Raw genomic sequence first — 18,625 nt, forward strand, 5'->3', positions numbered from 1 at the left:
CAAAAATTTTAGAAATTATCTGTTTCCCGGGGAGCTTTTTTTCTGTCTGCGAGCAGCATGGCGACCTTCGCGCTATTCCACGCATCACATGCCCCAGGAAACCCAGTTTCAAATCAAAATGGCCAAAGTCCCAGCCCACCGCCCGTGTCGCGACGGGACCCCCAGGCCGAGCCCCGCCGGGACAGGCGCCGCGCTGCCCCCGCCACGGCTGCCCCGGGGGGCGCCCCCAGAGACGGGGGGGGCAGCGCGGAGCAGGAGTCTGCGGGGGTCCCCGCTCCGCACCCCCACACCGCTCGTCGCTAGCGCCTGGGAGGGAAAGCGGGGTCTGCCCCCGCCGCGCCGCGATGCAAGCCCCGACGGGGCGCGAGGGCTCGAGGCCCCCCCCAAGTCCCCGCTGCGCAGGGAGCGAGGCCCAGGCGGGGGGCTGAGCCCCGCGGGTGCCCGCAGTTCGCCGGGGAGGTGAAAGCGGAGAGGGGAGAGAGGGCCAGAGAACGCCGCTTACCCGAAAAAGTTTCGATGGCTTTCATGGCCCACTGCTCATCGGGGCAGTCCACAAAGGCATAGCCGGACTTGACCAGGAACTGCCCCGTGAAGGAAATTTTGTGGTCGTTGAAGACTTTCTCCAAGTCGGCCGGAGTCACGTTCTCGTTTAGGTTCCCGATGTACAGCTTGTTCATGGTGGCTGCCGGCGGGGCGGCGGCGGCTGGGGGCGGCGGGCGGGCGGCGGCGCGCCGGGGCTCGGAGCGCGGCTGCCGGGGGGGCTCCACCGTGCGTCCGCACCGTCGGACTCCGGCCGCGCTCTGCCACCCCACAGCAGGGGCGGGGGCTCGGTGAGTCCTTTTTTTTTTTTTTTTTTTAAGCCCCCTCCTTTTTTTCTATCTTTTTTTGTTTTGTTTGTTTGTTTTTGTTTGTTCGGCTTGATTTGTTGGTTTGACGGATTTGTCTTTGGAGAGGGGTGCGGCGACTGTTGAGGGGATCCCAGGGAAGGGGGCGGCGGGGCGGGCGGCTCCGGCGGGCGGTGGCGTCGGCTCTGGGGGCCCCCAAGTCGGTGGAGTGGCACTAGAGTGTCACCGGACGCCTCTCAGCAGCCGGGCACCGCCTCTAAATAAAACCGACCTGGAAAATGAGTGAAAATGTTTGCTGGAGGAAGCCACGTGGTGATGCGGGAGGGCCCGGCCCCCGGGGGGAGGGGCCGGGGGGGAGGGGGCAGCCTCCACTTAATTATTTATTTTAATTTAAATACTACGCTATTTACCTCCACGCACACACACCCTTAGAGGAATGAGGAGCGCATCCACCCCTTGTCCCCCCCAACTCCGCCCGTCCCGTCGGAGGCACTTTACCATCTGCTACAGCCCCCCGCCCCCACCGCGCCCCTCCCCCACCGCGCCCCTCCCCCACGCCTTCTCCGGTGCCTCAATGGGATTTTTCTGGGTGTAAAAAACTTCTGCATCAAAGGGGCCGGGCGGTCCCTTGGCGCCAGGGGAGTGGGGTTGTGGAAGAATGGCCCTCCCGCCCCCCGGGGGCAGCCCGGCGCGGCCGGGTGAACAGGGGAGCCCCCCGGGGGGGCTATTGTCCCCGGTATTGTTTTAAGCCCTTCATGTGCAGCCCTGCGGAAGCCTTCGGGGGGGGGGCGGGAGGGGGGCTCCTCCCGGCACAAAAGGGCCCCACGATGGAGAAGGTCCGATCCCCGACGGGGACGAGGCCGGGCCGGGCGGGGGGCGCGCCCTGTCGGCCAAGTGACCTATGTGGAGCACACACCCCCCTCCCGAGACCCTGCCTCTTTCCCTCCGCGCCTGCTTTTTTTTCTGGAGACTTTTTATATTTAGGTTCGAGATGGGTTGAAAATAGCAGTACACCCCCCTCCCCCATTCACCCACCCGGCCGCCTTCCTGCCTCGCTGCCTCCCCCGACGGGGCGGGCGGGGGACCCCCGGTGCACCGGGGGCTCTGCCCGGGATGCTGCCGGGCGGGGAGGGCGCCTCCCTCCCGCCGCGCTGCAAGTAGAGGCACGGGCCGGCCCCTCCGCGCCTGCAATTAAACGCAACGCTCCCGAGCAGGACGCGCTCCTGCCTGCCTTGCCCGCCGGGCCGAAGGTCCCGCGCTCCCCGTCCCCCCGATAAAGAAACAACAAACACAGACAAATGATTTCCGAACGCACGAGTTTTTGGGGTATCGATAGAAACGCTCGGCTCAGGGCTTTCCGGGCGCGCTTATCTCGGGCGGCTCCGCGCCTTCTGCGCGGGCACGCGGCGGGCACCGCGCCCGCGCCCGCCCCCGCCGCCTTTCGGGGTGGCCGCGCGGAGGGGCCAGGCCGCGGGGGGGGGGGACCGGCACTAGCAGCACGCTCGGGTTCTTTGGTTGTTCTCTCAGTACCACGCAGATGTGCTGTGCTGTTTTATATTTCTAACCATTTCTTTTTATTATTACTATTTTTATGCCACCCACGGCAGTGCTGGGGAAAAGCCACGTGGAGAATTTGTTAGTAAATAAATTTGGTGTTATTCAAGAATCAGAAGTTGAGTAAACCTTAAAAAATAGATGCACATACCCAAGGATGTTTCTGTGCTCTGTCCTACAGCCAGTTAGGAAACTCAATAAAATGAATAATAACAAAACTGGGGAATAGTAATTTAAAGCAAAGAGTCCTTAGCTTTCCCTCCTGTATCTGATCCATTCTACTATGCTGGGATTTTTGCTTTAAAAACACGTAGGTGCTGCTCACCAGGAGAAATTTGGTTCCCATACTTCCAGCTGCATTACTTGGCTCTCCTGGAAGTACCAAACCAAACTCACCAGAGGAGTTTTTGTAGAACTGCCGTGTCCATGTGCATGCTTCTGAAGCTACCAATGAATAATCCATGCTCAAAATTCATAGGTAAAAAGAATATAGAAATTAAATTTGGAAATAAATTTCATGCAGCTTGGAAACTGCACTTCAAGCCATGCCTGACTGAAAACCTGGAATATTCACTTTCTTCCACAGTTACATCACAAACAAATACAGCTAAAATAAATGATCCACTATCTGCTTCAGATCTATTTATAATCTTGACTAGAATACTTTTGTTGTTGCTTTTACTGGTTTACAGAGAACCTTCCCCGTGTAACATAATCCTTTCAAATAATGAAATGAAAGAAACCAACTTTAAAAAAAAAAACAAAACAAAGAGGGAAGTCTTCAATTTAGATTTGAAAAAAGAAGGCTATCAGTCAAACTCCTTCGCCTTGGTAGAGCATTCCAGATGCAAGGTATTTAGAGAATGCAAACAGCAGAGACTAAATCATTGATCTGCTTGGGGGTAATAGAGCTGCATTCATCCCTGGGCAAGAGATGAGGGAGAATGCTGCCCTCCAACCCAAACTGCATTCACCCCTGCCCTAGCTGAGATAGGGCAAAACAAGCTCTGCAAAATCATCTCCAAAGAGAAACCTTTCTTCTCTTGCAGATTTAAATGCTACCAGGATCTGCAACAAAAATCCAGTGGGATATCTGAAGCTAGGGAAGAGCTGAGCAAGTTTTCACCCAGGCACAGTCACTTCTAAAAGCATGTGTGGCCTTTTTTCCTTCCCCAGGATTTTCTTGCAGTTGTAAAAATCACTCAGAGTACTTGATTCCTTTGTGCGAATTTACAAGTATTTTCACGTTTGTATAGCCACACTCGGTATCAACATAATGCTGCTTATGATTTTATACGTAAATTCTAATTTGGACAAAAGTTGTTGGATTTGGGGTATAGGTTTTTTTGTTTGTTTGTTTTTGTTTTGTTTTGTTTTTATTTGTTTGTTTGTTTGTTTTTTGCTTTAAGATTTAAATCTTTGAGTCATGCAGAAATGTTCTTAATCATTTTTTACAATTTATTTGTAAGTCCAAATAATCACTGTTGCCACTTTGCAGTTTCGGGATTTTTTTTAAGGTACAAGGTTAAAACTGGATGGTAAATAATACAACTAGGATTTCAATGAAATGTGGGTTTCAAATGCAAGGGTGTAATTACTGCAGTCTGGTGAGTTATTGTTGTTGATCTGAGGAATAAAATATTTAAAATAGAAATAACCTTTATGACAGATTAGTGGTAAAATAGAACAGAATATATTGTTATTTTTTCTGCCAGTTATTTGGTTTTAAATAATGTTGTTGTTATTTTGTTGTTTGGTTTTGTTTGGTTTTGTTTTTAATTTCTGGTGATATCACTAATGTTTAATTTGGACAACAGTAAAGATATACTTGGAAACCCTGGAAACTTTGAAAAACCTTCATTTTCAAAAGTTTGAATGTATGTATTAGTTACTTTGAAATATTTATGGGATGAAAGTTTTTAGTAAAACACATAGGTCACAGAGGGGAAAAAATAATTTTATTTTCATAGAATCTGTTTCAAACAAACCTCAGCTAACAGAAATAATCTGAATATAGAGCAAACCTGTCCATAAAATGTATGTGAGAATTCAACAGAACAAGAAGTGTGAGGGTTGCAGTTGGAAACATTTCCTTTTACTTAAGTGGAATCACAGTTTAAACCAACTTCTGTTCAGCTTTTGTTATGTGGAAACATTCTTCACTGGAAAAAGCAGCTCATATCTAAGAAAATCTAGTTGATCCAGTTGATTAAAACTTGAGTGGACAAATTAGATAAGAATCAAACTTACTATGAAACTATTAGTTTGATTTAAAACAAAATTAGGGTTTGAAGTAGATTATTAATAATCTCCTGATTCTCTGTGCATTTGAAACACAATCTTGACATTCAAATGTTGTTTTGCAAAAGCTCAGGAGCATGAGTGTCCTCAGCCCCAAGGAAGGTGCTGAGCAATGGGAAACACCCTCTCCTCTCTGGAAGAGCTATTCAGATGGGAGGCTCAAAAGAAACAGTTCTGAAGATGCAATAGGTTAAGCCTGCAACTTGTTTGAAGATCTGGATATTCCCTACACATTTTAGTGCTTCAGTTAAAAACAGAGCAAATGCTGCAATAAACTCAGGCTCCAAAAAATCAATTCACATTCTGAAAAATCCTTTTGTTCTGGTACTAAAAGATGGAGTCCCTTTAAAACAAAAAAGAAAACCACAAAAAAAAAAAAAATATTTTCTTCTCCTCTCTACATCTGGTTGTTAGCTACTTCTGTGTTCACTTCAGGGCAGGGTGCTCATCTCTCTCAGCAACCTAAATTCTCCATTGGGTCTTGCAAACATTCAGATAATTGTTCAAACTTAAACAAAACAAACGTGCTTTGCATAGGTATTTTTTCTCCACAATGGAACTGATTTGGTTCAGTTTTGATTTTGCAGTCTTTTTTTTTTTGGCTAAGCGGTAAACTCTAAATGCAAGGAAAATAAAACACGTATTGGAATGAATCCTGATTTTTTTTGTTCAAATAATCCCTTTAATTTTTCATTTCCCTCCTTAATTTTACTTTTGAATATACCACCACTTCTTTATAGCAGACCTCTCTAACATGTCAATTTGTTGTTTTTTTTTCTTCCTCAAAATCACTGTGAGCAGTTGGACAGATAGCTGGAGCAGGCTTTTCTCCTACTGATGGCTAGAAAGGTGGAGGAAAGTTTTTGTCTTGGTATAATGATAAACAAAACTCACGTAGTTCAGAAAGCATTGTGGGGGATGAATCCTGCCGTTGCTGAACTCCTCCTGACCTTATTTCAAGAAAGAGCTGATCTTTTGAACCCCCCTCCAAACATTCACAGCATTTATAAAGCACAGATTAAACACTTTCCTCTCTGTAACAGTAGGCATGTGTATCAAATTTCCTCCAGTTTGAAAGAAATACATTTATATCAGATGTATGCTACATGAGTACAAATTTGGGAGTCTTTTAATTTTGAGTCACCATTTAAATCCCCTGAAGAAATGAGGGCACTGCAGCACTCACTGCTCTTCACTTTCACTTTCTGGAAGTCCCTGAAGTCCAGAAGGCAACGAAAGGCTCAGCCACTAATACCATTTCATTTTTGTGTAATACCTCAGACCCAAAACAAGTTTATCCTGGGAGGTGGGTAACTCTGCAGCAACAGTTTCTGTTGTGGGTCACAAGTATAGGTCATTTCACAATCTAAACCTTGAGCCATACACCACCACCTGTGCCGGGGCACCAGTACCGCTGGGCTGCTGGAAAGGTGATGTTAGCAAAGGCACAAGGTGGAAATAATTTCATGCTAGTGAACCAGCCACTTGGGCAGGCACATTGGCATTGACTGTGTTGTCTAATTTCTCGTCCTGCTGGTATATACTTGGGATTTATCAGGACTGATTATTTCTTCTCCTTTCCTGGAGCTCCACTGCTCTACTCTCTCCAGTTGCTTAGTTCTGGCTCTGCCTTTGCTTAAAGATGGAGCAAAGTATGTTTAATATTAAAATAGCTGCCACAAGGTAAAGAACTAAAAGGACAAGTTTTGATGCTATAGCAAGTGCAGATCACCTCTCCACGTATTTGAAACAATGACAGTGCACAGCTGCACAGTGGTAAAAGGTGCAGCCATTGGATTTTTCTCTAGAGACAGCTTTGTGGTCCAAATAAATCTGTCATGCACTGATGTTACATGGGCTTTTTGCTACACTAGTTACTGTGCTGTAGCTCCCTGTTCCTGGTGTGTAAAGTAAGCATTCGAGCAAAGAGAAATAGATGCAGAGGGGGACATGTAGAAGTCCATAGTTCCTATATTTTGTGGTTCCCGGTTTTTAGTGTTTTTGTTTGTTTGTTTGTTTTTGTTTTGGTTTGTTTTGGTTGGTTGGTTGTTTTGGGGTTGTTGTTTAAAAAAATAAAAATAAAAATAAAAATAAAATAAAAATAAAAACCAGTCATGAAGGATCAGAGACAGCCACGCTAGTAAGCTGAATTAATAAAGAAAACACTAAAAGCTTTAAAAGGCCCTAGTTTTTTGTTTGTTTGTTTGTTTTTCAGTTAAAAGGGAGTACTGGCATTTAAAAATATATCTGGTATTTTGCTATTGTGAAAGAATAAAAATTAAAAAAAACTATTCCTGCAAGCCCAGGAAGGGAAGGCAGGTTTGAACCCAGAAGAGAGGATGAAATGATGCTCATTGCTTGAAAGATCCACTGTAACTCTAACCAGAACATTACTCATGTCTCATATGCAGCTAAATGAGGATGTTGGATAGGTTTAAGCACCAGAGATGAGATGTTTTAAGCACCAGAGATGAGATGAGGAACCAGACAAATGCTCGCTGCCTTCAGCTAGAGCTGAAGCTGCCTCTATGGTGCATTTTGGTAAACATGAGTCTCCTGACAGAATTCTGGCACCTGGGATCGGGCAGAAGTCTTTGCTACTTCTGATATAAAGGATCCATGTATGTTGGCCAAGGCTATAAGCAGGCAGTGAGAGCCCAAGCAGTCCTTGGAGGAGAGAGGGGAAAGATGGATCTGTGCTGTGGGATAAGGGCTTGGAACAAAGAAGCTGATATTCAGGACCTTGTGGTCTGCCAAGATGGATTAGGATGAGCAAAACCAAAGCATGTAAAAGTTACATCCCTGCACAACATCATAGCTGGTATCTTAGGGAGAGAAATGAGCCCCCCAAAAAAGCCTCAAGCCTCTGTGCCTCTGACAGCAGCTAAAGTAATTTAAGAACAAAAACAGTCCTGAATGAGGACCGGAGTTTGAAAGCTGTTCCAATGTCTGTGATTTCAGTGAGAGGATGAGGGTGGAGGGAAAACAGCAACTAAAAATCCTCCCTTCCTCTCTGTCCCTGTGATTTGAGGAGTAGGGCAGATGCTAATACTGATCAATCATAGCTGGATACAGCCAGGAATCTCAGATCAGCCCAATGTTTGCAAACAAAATGGAGCAGAAAGTGTTATTTTCAAGTGTCACATGCAACACCTGAAATCTTTCTCTGTCGTAAGAGATCCCCTAACTGGTGCCACACAAGACAGCAATTAAACAGCACTACTCCAGAGGGAAAGGGAAAACCTTACTCATCATATCCACTGGGAAAAGACAGGTGTAAATTGTGCTATTGAATATGAGCTTACAGCTAAACTCTGCAAGCAAATTATTGGGAAGTTCACAGTATTTCTGTTTCTGAAAACTTTTGGGAACAGATCAGACTCTCACCCATTCAGAATGGCTTAAACAGAGTTGACCCCATCTGGCAGCAGGGGAGTGAATGGATAACCTCTTAAGGTCACTTCAAGACCTATTTTCCATGATTATGGGGACATCTAATACTTGAAACACTTTGTAATCAAAGTTGCCCTTGAGATGTTCCAGTGTCTCAAAGCAGAGCAGGGGTGTTTCAGGAGAACAGATGTGACCTTCCCAACACTCCCAAACTCCTGAAACAACTTTCCAAGCCAGGTCTGCCACAGACAAGAGAAGAACTCTGTCTAACAAAGTCACACTCACTAAGTGCTCTGCAGCAGAATATGGTGAAATGGGACAGCACCAGCTCTCTTGCTTAATGTGCAGGGAGACAACTGCCCCAGCTGGATGAAACCTAATCTGAAGTGCTCTTTGTTCCAAGCCAGGATCCAGCTGAAGCTCATGAAACCACTTGTTATTAGAGAATGTAGCAGATCACAGGTAATGCTATGGATAGCATTATCATCTCATATCATAGCTGTGATGGGCTAAGGCTAGAGAGGAGCAAGGTTCGCATCTTTAATTAGACCCTCTGTTACGTTAGGAAAAAAAGCAAATGTGGGCACATGGCCCTTTTCTATGCCTGCAATTCACTCCTTGCCCCTGCACTTTTCAGAGCTGAACTGGCAGGCAAAGGTTCATCCTTTTACACATTGATCAGTGGATATCACACTGATGGAATGAAATGCAGATAGTGCCCGGCTGTCTTTAGGAATCTGTGTACCTGTTTTTTTTTTGTTTTGTTTTGTTTGTTTGTTTGATTGGGTTGGTTTTGATTTATTTATTGTCTGGAAGGTTGTGAGAAACTTTAGAGCGATGCTGCTGTCCAAACTGGATCATGAGCAGATGCCCTGAAATAACCATAACTGTGAACAGTGGGTCAACATTTAATGTTGCTGGATATTTATTTCACTCTATTAACTTCACATCATACAGAGGCAGTTAATGAGAGGGAAACAAATAGGTTATACTTTGGAGACACAAGATATCCAAGTTGGCTAGGAGTGAAGTACCTAGAATACATATAATAAAGCTGCCAGGTTAAACTACTCCACTTTATTGATTAGCAACTGTGATAGGAGTGTGAATTGATTACTTGTAACTATTACAGTACATCATTTAGTACAGTAGGCATGACGTTTTTGCATGGATGAAAAGCTTTTGAACACACTGGCATGCTTGTGTACTAATAGAGGATTAAAGTAAATGTTAAGTAGTTCCTGTGAACATAATAATTACTCCCTAATAGCACTGAAATCTCAATCTACCCTAAAAACATCCTTCTGATCCTTTATCTTAATGTAATAGAGACACAAGACATTTTGCCCAAGAGGCTGGTTGTGCCAGGGATCTGTGTAACTACAGAGTAGCAAGAGTTCTGCTCTGCCAAGGAGGGCTGCAGTAAGCTGGATGCATGCTCATTCTGCACTCTGTGCACTCCTGGTGTAGGAAGACAGGTGATGGTTGAAGCAAACCTATGCCTGATAGTGTGTCACAGCAGCATTTCTCAACAAGATTACTCAGTTTTTCCCCAGGGAAGCTGTCACAGCACCAAGCCTGACAGAATTCAAGAAGTGTTTGGACAATGCTCTCAGATACATAGTCTGATTTTTTGGTGGTGGTCTTTTGAGGACCTAGGAACTGGACTCCATGATTCTCATGGACCCCTTCCAACTCAGGATATTCTATGATTCTATTTATTTTAAAAAGGGGCGGCGGGGGGGTAGGGGGCAGAAAAAGTATGTTTCAGGAAGGAATTTCAAAGTAGGAAGCTTTACACAGAGACACGTACCTCAATCATGCTGGATTTCTGCATTTGTTCAGGACAAGTTACGTCATGGACACTGTGCTAGCACAGTGAAACCCTCTCCCACACTGAAATCATTGATACACTTCAATTTTGCCATTATTACTGCATTTCCACTAAGGCCTGCTTCTTGCACAGCCCAACAAGGAAGTCTACTTATTTCATGCACAAATCCATGATGTAGCTAAGCCAGCCCAAGTCCAGGAGAATAGGCACACATATCCCTCCTAAATCCAGGTGTGTAGGGTTACTGCTCCAAGCAGCTCAGCTGAACTCCATAAACAAGTGCTGGCAGACCTGAGGGGAAGGTTGTAACTTGGATAACTTCCTGTAAAAGTTCAGGCAGCTTAGGGGAACTAAGCCACAGACAGGACTATGTTTTACAAGTCAGCACAACCAGCCACAGGCACTGCTTCAGGAAAGATGCAAATAGAGCTTAGCTTGTGTGTTAAAATAGCACAAAAATAATCCTTCTCTGTTCCTTCAACAGATTAGACCTGGGTGCAACAAGGATCCTGGAGTAGCTGAGACACCCCTGGAGCAGCCCCTGACCAGAACTCACATATTAAAATGCAGTAGGCCCAGTTCTCCTCCCAGATAGGACTTGGGTTGGATAGGGCAGGTCAGACACCACAGAGAACATCTTACCGGGCATAGGATTGCAGCAGAACTGGTGGGAGTGGGGTTTAACCCCTTACACTTTAATGGTGTAATTAACATCTGGGGTACATCTGCTCTCCTAAATCCAGCTGTACAAGGGCAAGATGAAGCAGTTACCTTACTGACACATACCTCTAGCAGCTACAGAACCATAATAAAGCACTTATTCAGGACAGGAGTAAAAATAGTTGCTGTGCTTCAGGTTAACTTTGCTGCCATCCTTGATCCTATATAGGCTGTTGCTGTGCCACCACCCTCCATCTCGTTAACCAATGCTGCCTCGCTATTTCCTGATAGCTTCCTGCCTGCTGCTATCCATCCCAAATTTTGTCCTCTTAGATTACAGATTTTGGGGGATAGATACTGCTTTCAGTATCTAGGTTTGCATGAGGCGATTGCAGACCACAGTCAGGTTGCCCAGACTCAATGCTGATGATGACAAAAATAACAATCGAAGCTCTTGGTTGTAGCACAGTTATTTGAACTTTAAGAGAGAGAAGAAGCAAACTGGATCCCTCTAAGATGATACTTGTGCTTCTCAAAAGAAGAGATGGATATTAGTAAAACTTTTGCTGGGGAAGGAGGTGTTATGTGGAATTAAGGTTTAGATCAATACCATATGCATTATGTCCACAATACACATTCATTCTTGATTTTGTGATATACTAATGTGTAATTGCCATTAATGTAAATATATTTTTAAAGGTTATTTTCCTGCTCTGCAGGTCAATGGACCTAATGAAGCAGATCTAAGTAGGCTTGAGCTACTTTGATTAGGTGCTTGATTTCCTGTTTACCTCATGGAAGTGGGTTTGGTCCCACACTGCTAATGTTTATAAAGGCTCTGAAGGGTCTCCTCTAAGCACTAGAACTGGTTGAAATCTTCTGAGCAGCTTCAGTGGAGTAGAAAGGTAAGAAGCTCTATATCAGTCTTTTTTCTTTTTTCTTTTTCTTTAATTCTTTTTCCTAAGATGAGAGTGAGGAGTGCTTGACAGTGTCAGACAGTATCTATAGCAGAGTAGGAACAAGCTGTACCTTTGGCTGAGTTTTTCCTAAAGTGGTGTATGACTAGCAATTTCCTTGATAGGTTTGGTGGAAAAGAACTGCAGCAGTACACATCACGTTGTAAAGGGAAAGACCGTTATTTCAGAGGAGGATTCAGTACATGGCAAGCCTCAGGCTGGGATCTGCCCCTTTAAACATATCCTACACAGGGAAATGATGAGAAATTGGTTCTTAGCTGCTTTTTGTATCCTTTCAGCTATGAATAAAACAGGGATAACTCTTCTTCCAAAGCAGATAGTATTGCACAGGGGATTTGAAGACCTTCCCCTAGTGAAGATCCCACAGGTAGATACTACTCTTCCTTTTGTGAAGGAGTCAAATTGTAAAATCAAAACAGTGTAACGACAGCTATAGTTAGCAGTAAACGACACACCAGGCGGGACTAACTAAGCTTGATTTGAGTATCATACAGGCAAAGGGGTCTTGTATTAATTCAGGAATGGTTTCTCTACAATCTCCAGAAATGCAGACTGTTTTTCCTTGCTGCTTAGATAAATTCTGCAGAGAATAAGTGCTACCCTTTCTTAAAATTAAGGCTACAGTATATGTCCTCTCCTATTTTCATAAATAATTATCTTAAGCAGAACAATATTCTTGAATGACTTAGCTATTTTCAGATTCACCATCATAACTATAGTAATAGATGTAATGAATAGCAAATAAGAGGGAAAACTTCTTATTTAATCATGACACTTTTCTCAACTTTAATTTAAAATACTCCTTGGCTTTTTGTATAATGAAACCTACTTTTCCTATTAATACACTCTATAACTATTTGCCTCTTACTGCTTTAGCTGTAAATATTTCATGGGTTTTGCCATTGTTCAATATATAACACCTTTGATTTTAAAAGTATTTCTCTCGATTTGATATCTCTGAGATAATGTAACACATCTAGTATTCAGCCTATATCAGGCCAAAACATTTGTAAAAAAAAGTCAGTCTTCCAGAAACAAACAAACAGAAAAGTCTCAGTTATGAACAACATCCAAACTTACAAATTCTTGTTTTCTCCAGAATAATAATTGGGCAGTTGTAAGAATGCAAATTGCTATTTATGAGTAAAGTTTCACTAATGTATGGATGAATTTTTGAAGGATATCTAAGTCCTGATCTAGACTTCTTTACTATATTATGCCTGTTAACAGTAGTTTTCCAGTGCAATGCACATTCCAGAAATATTGATAACAAAGAGTGAGGTGAGAGACAATAAAATACACCCATGAGCCTTGATCAAAACCATTGTTGTACAGAGTTTGCAGAGCTGGAATAGTTACTTGTCCAATTTGTCCTCAAATGTCCAAGGTCTGCTGAGCTGAACTGTGGACATGAGGACTAGGAACAGCTTGAAACTAATAAATCTTGGAATTTGATCCCGTCACTATCCTGAGATATTTTTCATAACAGATATTCACTGACTCTGGCATCAGTCCTGACATAAGGCATTATCCATCCCTACAGAAAGTTTCCCAGGAATTAGATAAGGCTGCTAAATCCTGCAGAACTGCAGTATGGGATAAGCAGGATGCGATGTAACTCCTGTTTGCTCTTGAATTGCCTGATCCAATGTGTGTTCTTGTTCACATACTTAAGACTGAATTGACCCTTAAAGCACAATGAGGTACCCACAGGGTCAGCTTGTAAATGTGGAACAATACAATGTCCTCTCCTCCACGAGTGTGCAAATCACAGACGTTAAAAAACACCACTGTGGTGAAAGAGCATTTTTATTGAAAAAGTAACTTAACTGTGAATAGCAAAGGAGAGCTTTGTAGGTTGGAGAAGGCTGTTCCAAGCACAAGGACAAGGAAAGAAACATGTTTACAAGCACAGGCACATGCCTAACCATTGCCCAGCTCTCTGGGTTCACTGTCATTCACTTATGTATCCCAGGGGCCAGCCATCTGGATTGCCCTCTGCTTCTGAACAGAGAAATCAACCAAGAAAATGATGTCTTTGAAAGTTCTTTCTCTGCTTTTTGCTTCTTTGAGCTTTGTTTTGATGGAAGAGAACGTCTCAGGGTAAGTGTTTTGGAAAGCCCACAATGTATTTTGAGCCTTTTCCAGCTTCCTACTGGAGGCAAGTAGACTATTTCCCTTGGCATCTTGGTAAATAGATGAGAACATAAGTCCTGAGGTAGCTCTTGGATAATAGAAAGACAGCAAAGCATACAGAGATGAGCAAATGATAAGAGAGGTCTCAAATTAAAGCCTGTGAGCCAGAGCCAAGAACTCCCAAGTTTTCCCTAAAAACTACATTGCTCCAGGTTGGGAGTAACAAGCTGGAAGTCAACCAGGAAGTGAAGGTTGGCTGGGAAATAGAAACAAAATGTAATTGTCTCCCATGAATAAGGCTAGGGGGCATCTGATATTTCAAAGCTTCTGAAAATGTGGCCAGTTACGTAAAGCAGGTACATAAAGACTTTCCATCTCTTTCTCTGATTCTTCCAACTACTACATAAGAAGATCTAAAAGAAACCCTATTAGAGCAGCAAGAGTTGCTGCAATTCCAGATAATAACACTAAAAAAAGGTCAGCCTTGATATCTTTTGCTAACTTAGCTAGCCACCAAGTACGTCTATGCTGTCAGACCATCACTGGCTTCAAGTTCTGGACCTTGTCTCCTGCTGTCCACCCCTCAGGCTCTTGAGGACACAGGAAAAGATTCCCTCGGCCCTATGTGTGCAGCTCACTAGAGAAGGGAATCTGAGTATACTCAGTGTCTTCTCACTTAGTCAAAGTCTATATCCATCAGGCTATGGCAGAAAAGCTACTCTGACTCCAGACATCAGCAAATATCCCAAGTTCATCTCCTCCTGAGATGTCAAATGTGAGCAGCAAATGTGTTAACAGCCAGAAACATGAATGAGATCACTAGCTGCTTCTCAGTTAACTCTTCACTTTACAGTGCAGGAACAATCACCTGTACCAAAAAAGAATTAAAAGTGATCACAAAACTTTGCTGACCTTAGGGGATGCATGGGCAATCCCATGCAACCCAAGCAAAACTGCATAGTGCTTGCTCTTTGTCTGAGCAGGACTCACTCTATCTGTACTCTTACTGTAGCATAAGTATAAGGACTCCCAGTGCCAGACCAGTGCAAAAACGCTACTCTGAGGCCACCCTGGCAAGTGATTACAGCCGCACAATGGATAACATGCTGAAGAAGAACTTTGTGGAATGGTTGCTAGCCAGGCGAGAGAAGAAAAGCGAGTAAGTACATAGACTTTCAACGCTCCCATGATTTGAACTGGCAGCTGTTGTCAGGCAACTGATGGCTACAGAATAACGTAGAGCTGAGGATATTTTCCTTGGACTGCAGCACTGATTCTCTGGGGACTTTTTTCTTTTTTTCTTAACTCCTTGAAGCGTTTCTTCTCTGTCGGCACACAGAACAACTATCCTTCTCTCTATCCAACATTGCCTTCTTCTCTGCTTGGTAGATGGAGTGGGAAGGAGTTGGGTTTTGTGGAAAAGCAGCATTTCAGCACCCTCTTGTGGCATCTCAGGCTGATGTCTTTCTTCCCATTTTTGCCTTTTCAGCAACGTCATTGAGACATACAAGAGAGAAGCTGAGCCACAAGTATCAGCTGTGAATGGCCAAAGCTTGGACCTGCACAACCATGAAGCCAAAGACTTCTTTGCTTGGCTTCTAAAAAACAAGAAAAATCAGAGGTGAGATTGGCAGAATAGGAAATAAATACAAAGTCTGGTCCCCGAGGGAGGGATGAGGTCCCAAATGTTCAATTTTTGAAGGGATGTTTTAGGGCACGAATTGGTGATAACACTGTCAGCATAGAAAAACAAAAAGACTTTTGTTTCAAAAGGGAATTCCATATTTTGCCATTGTCTCATGAGTGACAAAAATAACCAAGACAAAAAAGCTTCTAAAACTTTACAATTTCTCACAAAACACACACTTCAAAAATATAAAGTGCTTTTTTTGTTTTGTTTTGTTTTTTCCCCTTTGGAAGTATGAGAACAGCCTCATCAAAACCCAGCACTTTAAAAAAGTCAAAGTGCTGTCTTTTGACAGGGCTGAAGCACATCCATTCCTGCAACATACTAACACTACAGTAATGGAGAAGTTAAATTGAAGTGCTTTGACCTAATAAAACCATTCCATTCTATTCTATTCAAAACCCTATCAAAAGAAAACTTTCCAGTGAAAACTGGGATGAAACTGATACATTCCTTCAAAACATTTTTGATCAAATCATCCCACAGGGCAAAAATAAACAAAACAGTTCTGCCATTGTATCACTGCTACACACTCTTACTATGAAAAGCATGAGATCTAAATGTGAAATTATGCAGTAGAGACACCCGAGTGACTCAAGGAATTCCCCAGTTTGTTTTCGATCTATGTCACTGGAGACAATTGCAGTTTTATTTGGATGTATCTACACTGGTTACAGGAATGATGGAGATGCAATCTAATTCTTAAAAGGTACCTCTCAGGAAAGTAACTTAGTCCATATGGTGCTCTCTCTTGTTCCAGCTAGTGCCTTCATTTCCCAAGCCATCTGGCTGAGAGTGCCTTCTCTGTGCTGCGCAGCTTTGTGCTGTGTCAGCATATCCACAGCCTGTCAATAGCGTTTCACTGCCCCCCCAATCTTACCTCATGTTGCAAATGTTCAAAAAGATTAGACTCTTGAGTTCAAACAAAAATCTGTTCTCAAGCACTTTCTATTTTTATTTTTATTTTTTAAAAAAAGACAACAAATGATGGAAACATTTCCTTTCTTTAACATGAAGGGGATTTTACAAAACCTAACAGGTTGCTGCTGCTTAGTACCAAAACTGTGTCAGGAAGGAAAACAGGCACTTACTGCACATAGCTCACATCCTTCAGGCACAATTCTAGCATCTCTTGATAAAAGAATGAAACCTCTAACTTACAGGGAGTCATGGGACAGTCACTCAGAACAAGAATCTCGGGGCATTTGTTGTCTTTTACAGCCTTTGAATGAAAACTGCTTTAGAAACAAGGGTGCGGGGGATGACCCAGGCTTGGGGGAAAGGAGCACTGTTATGGTTCACAGAGGTGTTAAGGCCAAGCACCCAGAAAATCAGACATTGAGAATTGCTAGTCATACTGAAAATGCAGAACCAAAGAAACAAGGGCTTTGTTGGATCCCGAAAGGTCATTTAGTCTGACCTCTCCTAGAAGACAGGATCAGCTTGCTCTAAACTACTCCTGACAGATATTTTTCTAACCTGTTCTTACATAGGATTGGGGGGGAGGGAAAGAGAGGGGAAATGACACACACTTTTGGTGCTAGAGATTAATCTGCTTGATTAGCCTCATTTAATAATAATATTTAAAAAAAATCCAGTGTTTCCCCTAATCTCAATTGCAAATAAAAAAAAAAAAAAAAAAAAAAAAACAATATGTAGGGTGAAAAAGTCCTTCTCAGAAACAAAGGCTTCCCTTTGTGAGCTTGGGGCATAGATGCTGCTTCATTCTGCCTTTGTTTTGATGCCTGCTGGGTTTAAGAGAGGATGGGGGGGCGGGGGGTGTTACAGGACTGTTCCTTCTCATCTCCTAAGCCTGACAGACATATTCAGTGCTAGATATCCCAGACTGACCAAGATCAAAGCAGTGTTCTGTAGCAGGATCTCATCATGTCAAAAATAGGTTCTTTTGTTTTTTGTTGTTGTGTTGTTGTTTTGCTACACTTAGGGGAACACCCCCAGCCACCAAGATGTACCTTTATTCACTCTTCTTCACTGGCACTTCTATTTTACAGAACAGAAAAACAGTTACTGAGAGCATAGTGTTCTTTCCTTCAAACTGTCTCTCCTAGTCCATGGCTCTACTGCACTACCCAAGAGGCAGCAGAGGGACTTCTCTTAAGAAGCAAATGACTAACCTTGTCAAAAATCTAACTGGTGCCTGGAGGAAAAGATGATGAAGAAAATGTCATATGGATTCAGATCTTTTTAGTTAACTAATCCTTGATCTAGGCAGAGATTTGTACGTGGCTGTTTCAGCATATAGAGGGAGGAAAGGCTTCCTTTTAAGATTTTAAAAGTTTTTTATATATACAAATAAATTTAGTTAAGAATTGCACAGTACTGAAAAATAAGAAGAAAACGCATCCTCTTGGCTGTGGAGATAGGAAGTGGTGAACAATGAAGAAAGATGAACTGAGACAAGAGCCTGAGGTTTGAATCATGCTCAACTGAAACCCAGGAAGAGAGAAAGAAATCCTCCTGGCTTTCTTTCTTTGAGTCAGCTCATCCCCCAGTTCCTCCCCGCTGTCACTGCTAATGTTACAGAACAGTCTCATTTCCCAAGAGCAGGGAAAGAAAAAGGGAAAAGTTGGTAGGATTGACAAGGTGGCAAGCAATGCACTAAGTCAAAGGTATTAGAAGACAAGGAAAATAAAATATACCTGTGAACTTGATGCAATGGAGATAAGATTGTTATATACACATTTGGATGGTTTCCTTTCCTCTGTCTTTATGGCATGGCACATTTCTTGCAGTTTTACTTCTCTGGAAGGTTCAGAAGATTTGAAGGATGTTTTGAACCAGGAGTTTCTGACATGGCTAATGTCGATTGACCTCTGCAGACCAACGTGAGTGGTTGTTCTACCTGTTCCTGTTGTTAAAAACATCCCTTCAGATCCCATTCCAGCATTGTATAAAGGTTTTGCCCCAAAGGTCCTTGATGCAGTGCTCATTTTTTGATAGCTGTTGAGTGCTCACATGGTGTAGCTCAGATGAATTTCATTGGAGAGTTAAGAGCTTTGGCCAGAGTTTGGCTCTGCAAGAGGATCTTCAAATCATTGATATGATAAATTGGAGAATGGACAAATTTCAAGTTATGACTGTCTAGAGAAGGCAGGTTAGTAAATTCTTTTCCCTATTTTTATGAGAAAATTAGATGTTCATCTAACCACTTACAGAAAATACTTTTCTTTTTCTACTCAACATACCTAAGTATGAAAGACATTCAGAAAGAAATACA

General features: G+C 43.1%; 2 protein-coding genes across 3 annotated transcripts in view; one reads left to right on the forward strand and one right to left on the reverse strand.

Moving 5' to 3' along the window:
- IGF2BP1 (insulin like growth factor 2 mRNA binding protein 1) overlaps nt 1-677 on the reverse strand; it is a gene marked incomplete at both ends in the record, with an annotated part of 29,113 nt that extends 28,436 nt beyond the window's left edge. For both annotated transcript variants that reach the window (XM_084300934.1, XM_084300933.1), the window contains one exon: nt 503-677. In XM_084300934.1, the coding sequence (XP_084157060.1) occupies nt 503-677 (175 nt within the window). The remainder of the gene's footprint in view (nt 1-502) is intronic.
- A 12,916-nt stretch (nt 678-13,593) lies between these two features.
- GIP (gastric inhibitory polypeptide) lies at nt 13,594-18,237 on the forward strand (the record flags this gene model as incomplete). Its single annotated transcript, XM_084301089.1, has 4 exons — nt 13,594-13,667; nt 14,713-14,859; nt 15,190-15,321; nt 18,141-18,237. The coding sequence occupies 4 exons, from the start codon at nt 13,594-13,596 to the stop codon at nt 18,235-18,237; spliced, it is 450 nt and encodes a 149-aa protein (XP_084157215.1).
- Nucleotides 18,238-18,625: the final 388 nt, after the last annotated feature.

This window comes from Netta rufina, assembly GCF_964035555.1.
Source record: "Netta rufina genome assembly, chromosome: 24".
Taxonomy (NCBI): domain Eukaryota; kingdom Metazoa; phylum Chordata; class Aves; order Anseriformes; family Anatidae; genus Netta; species Netta rufina.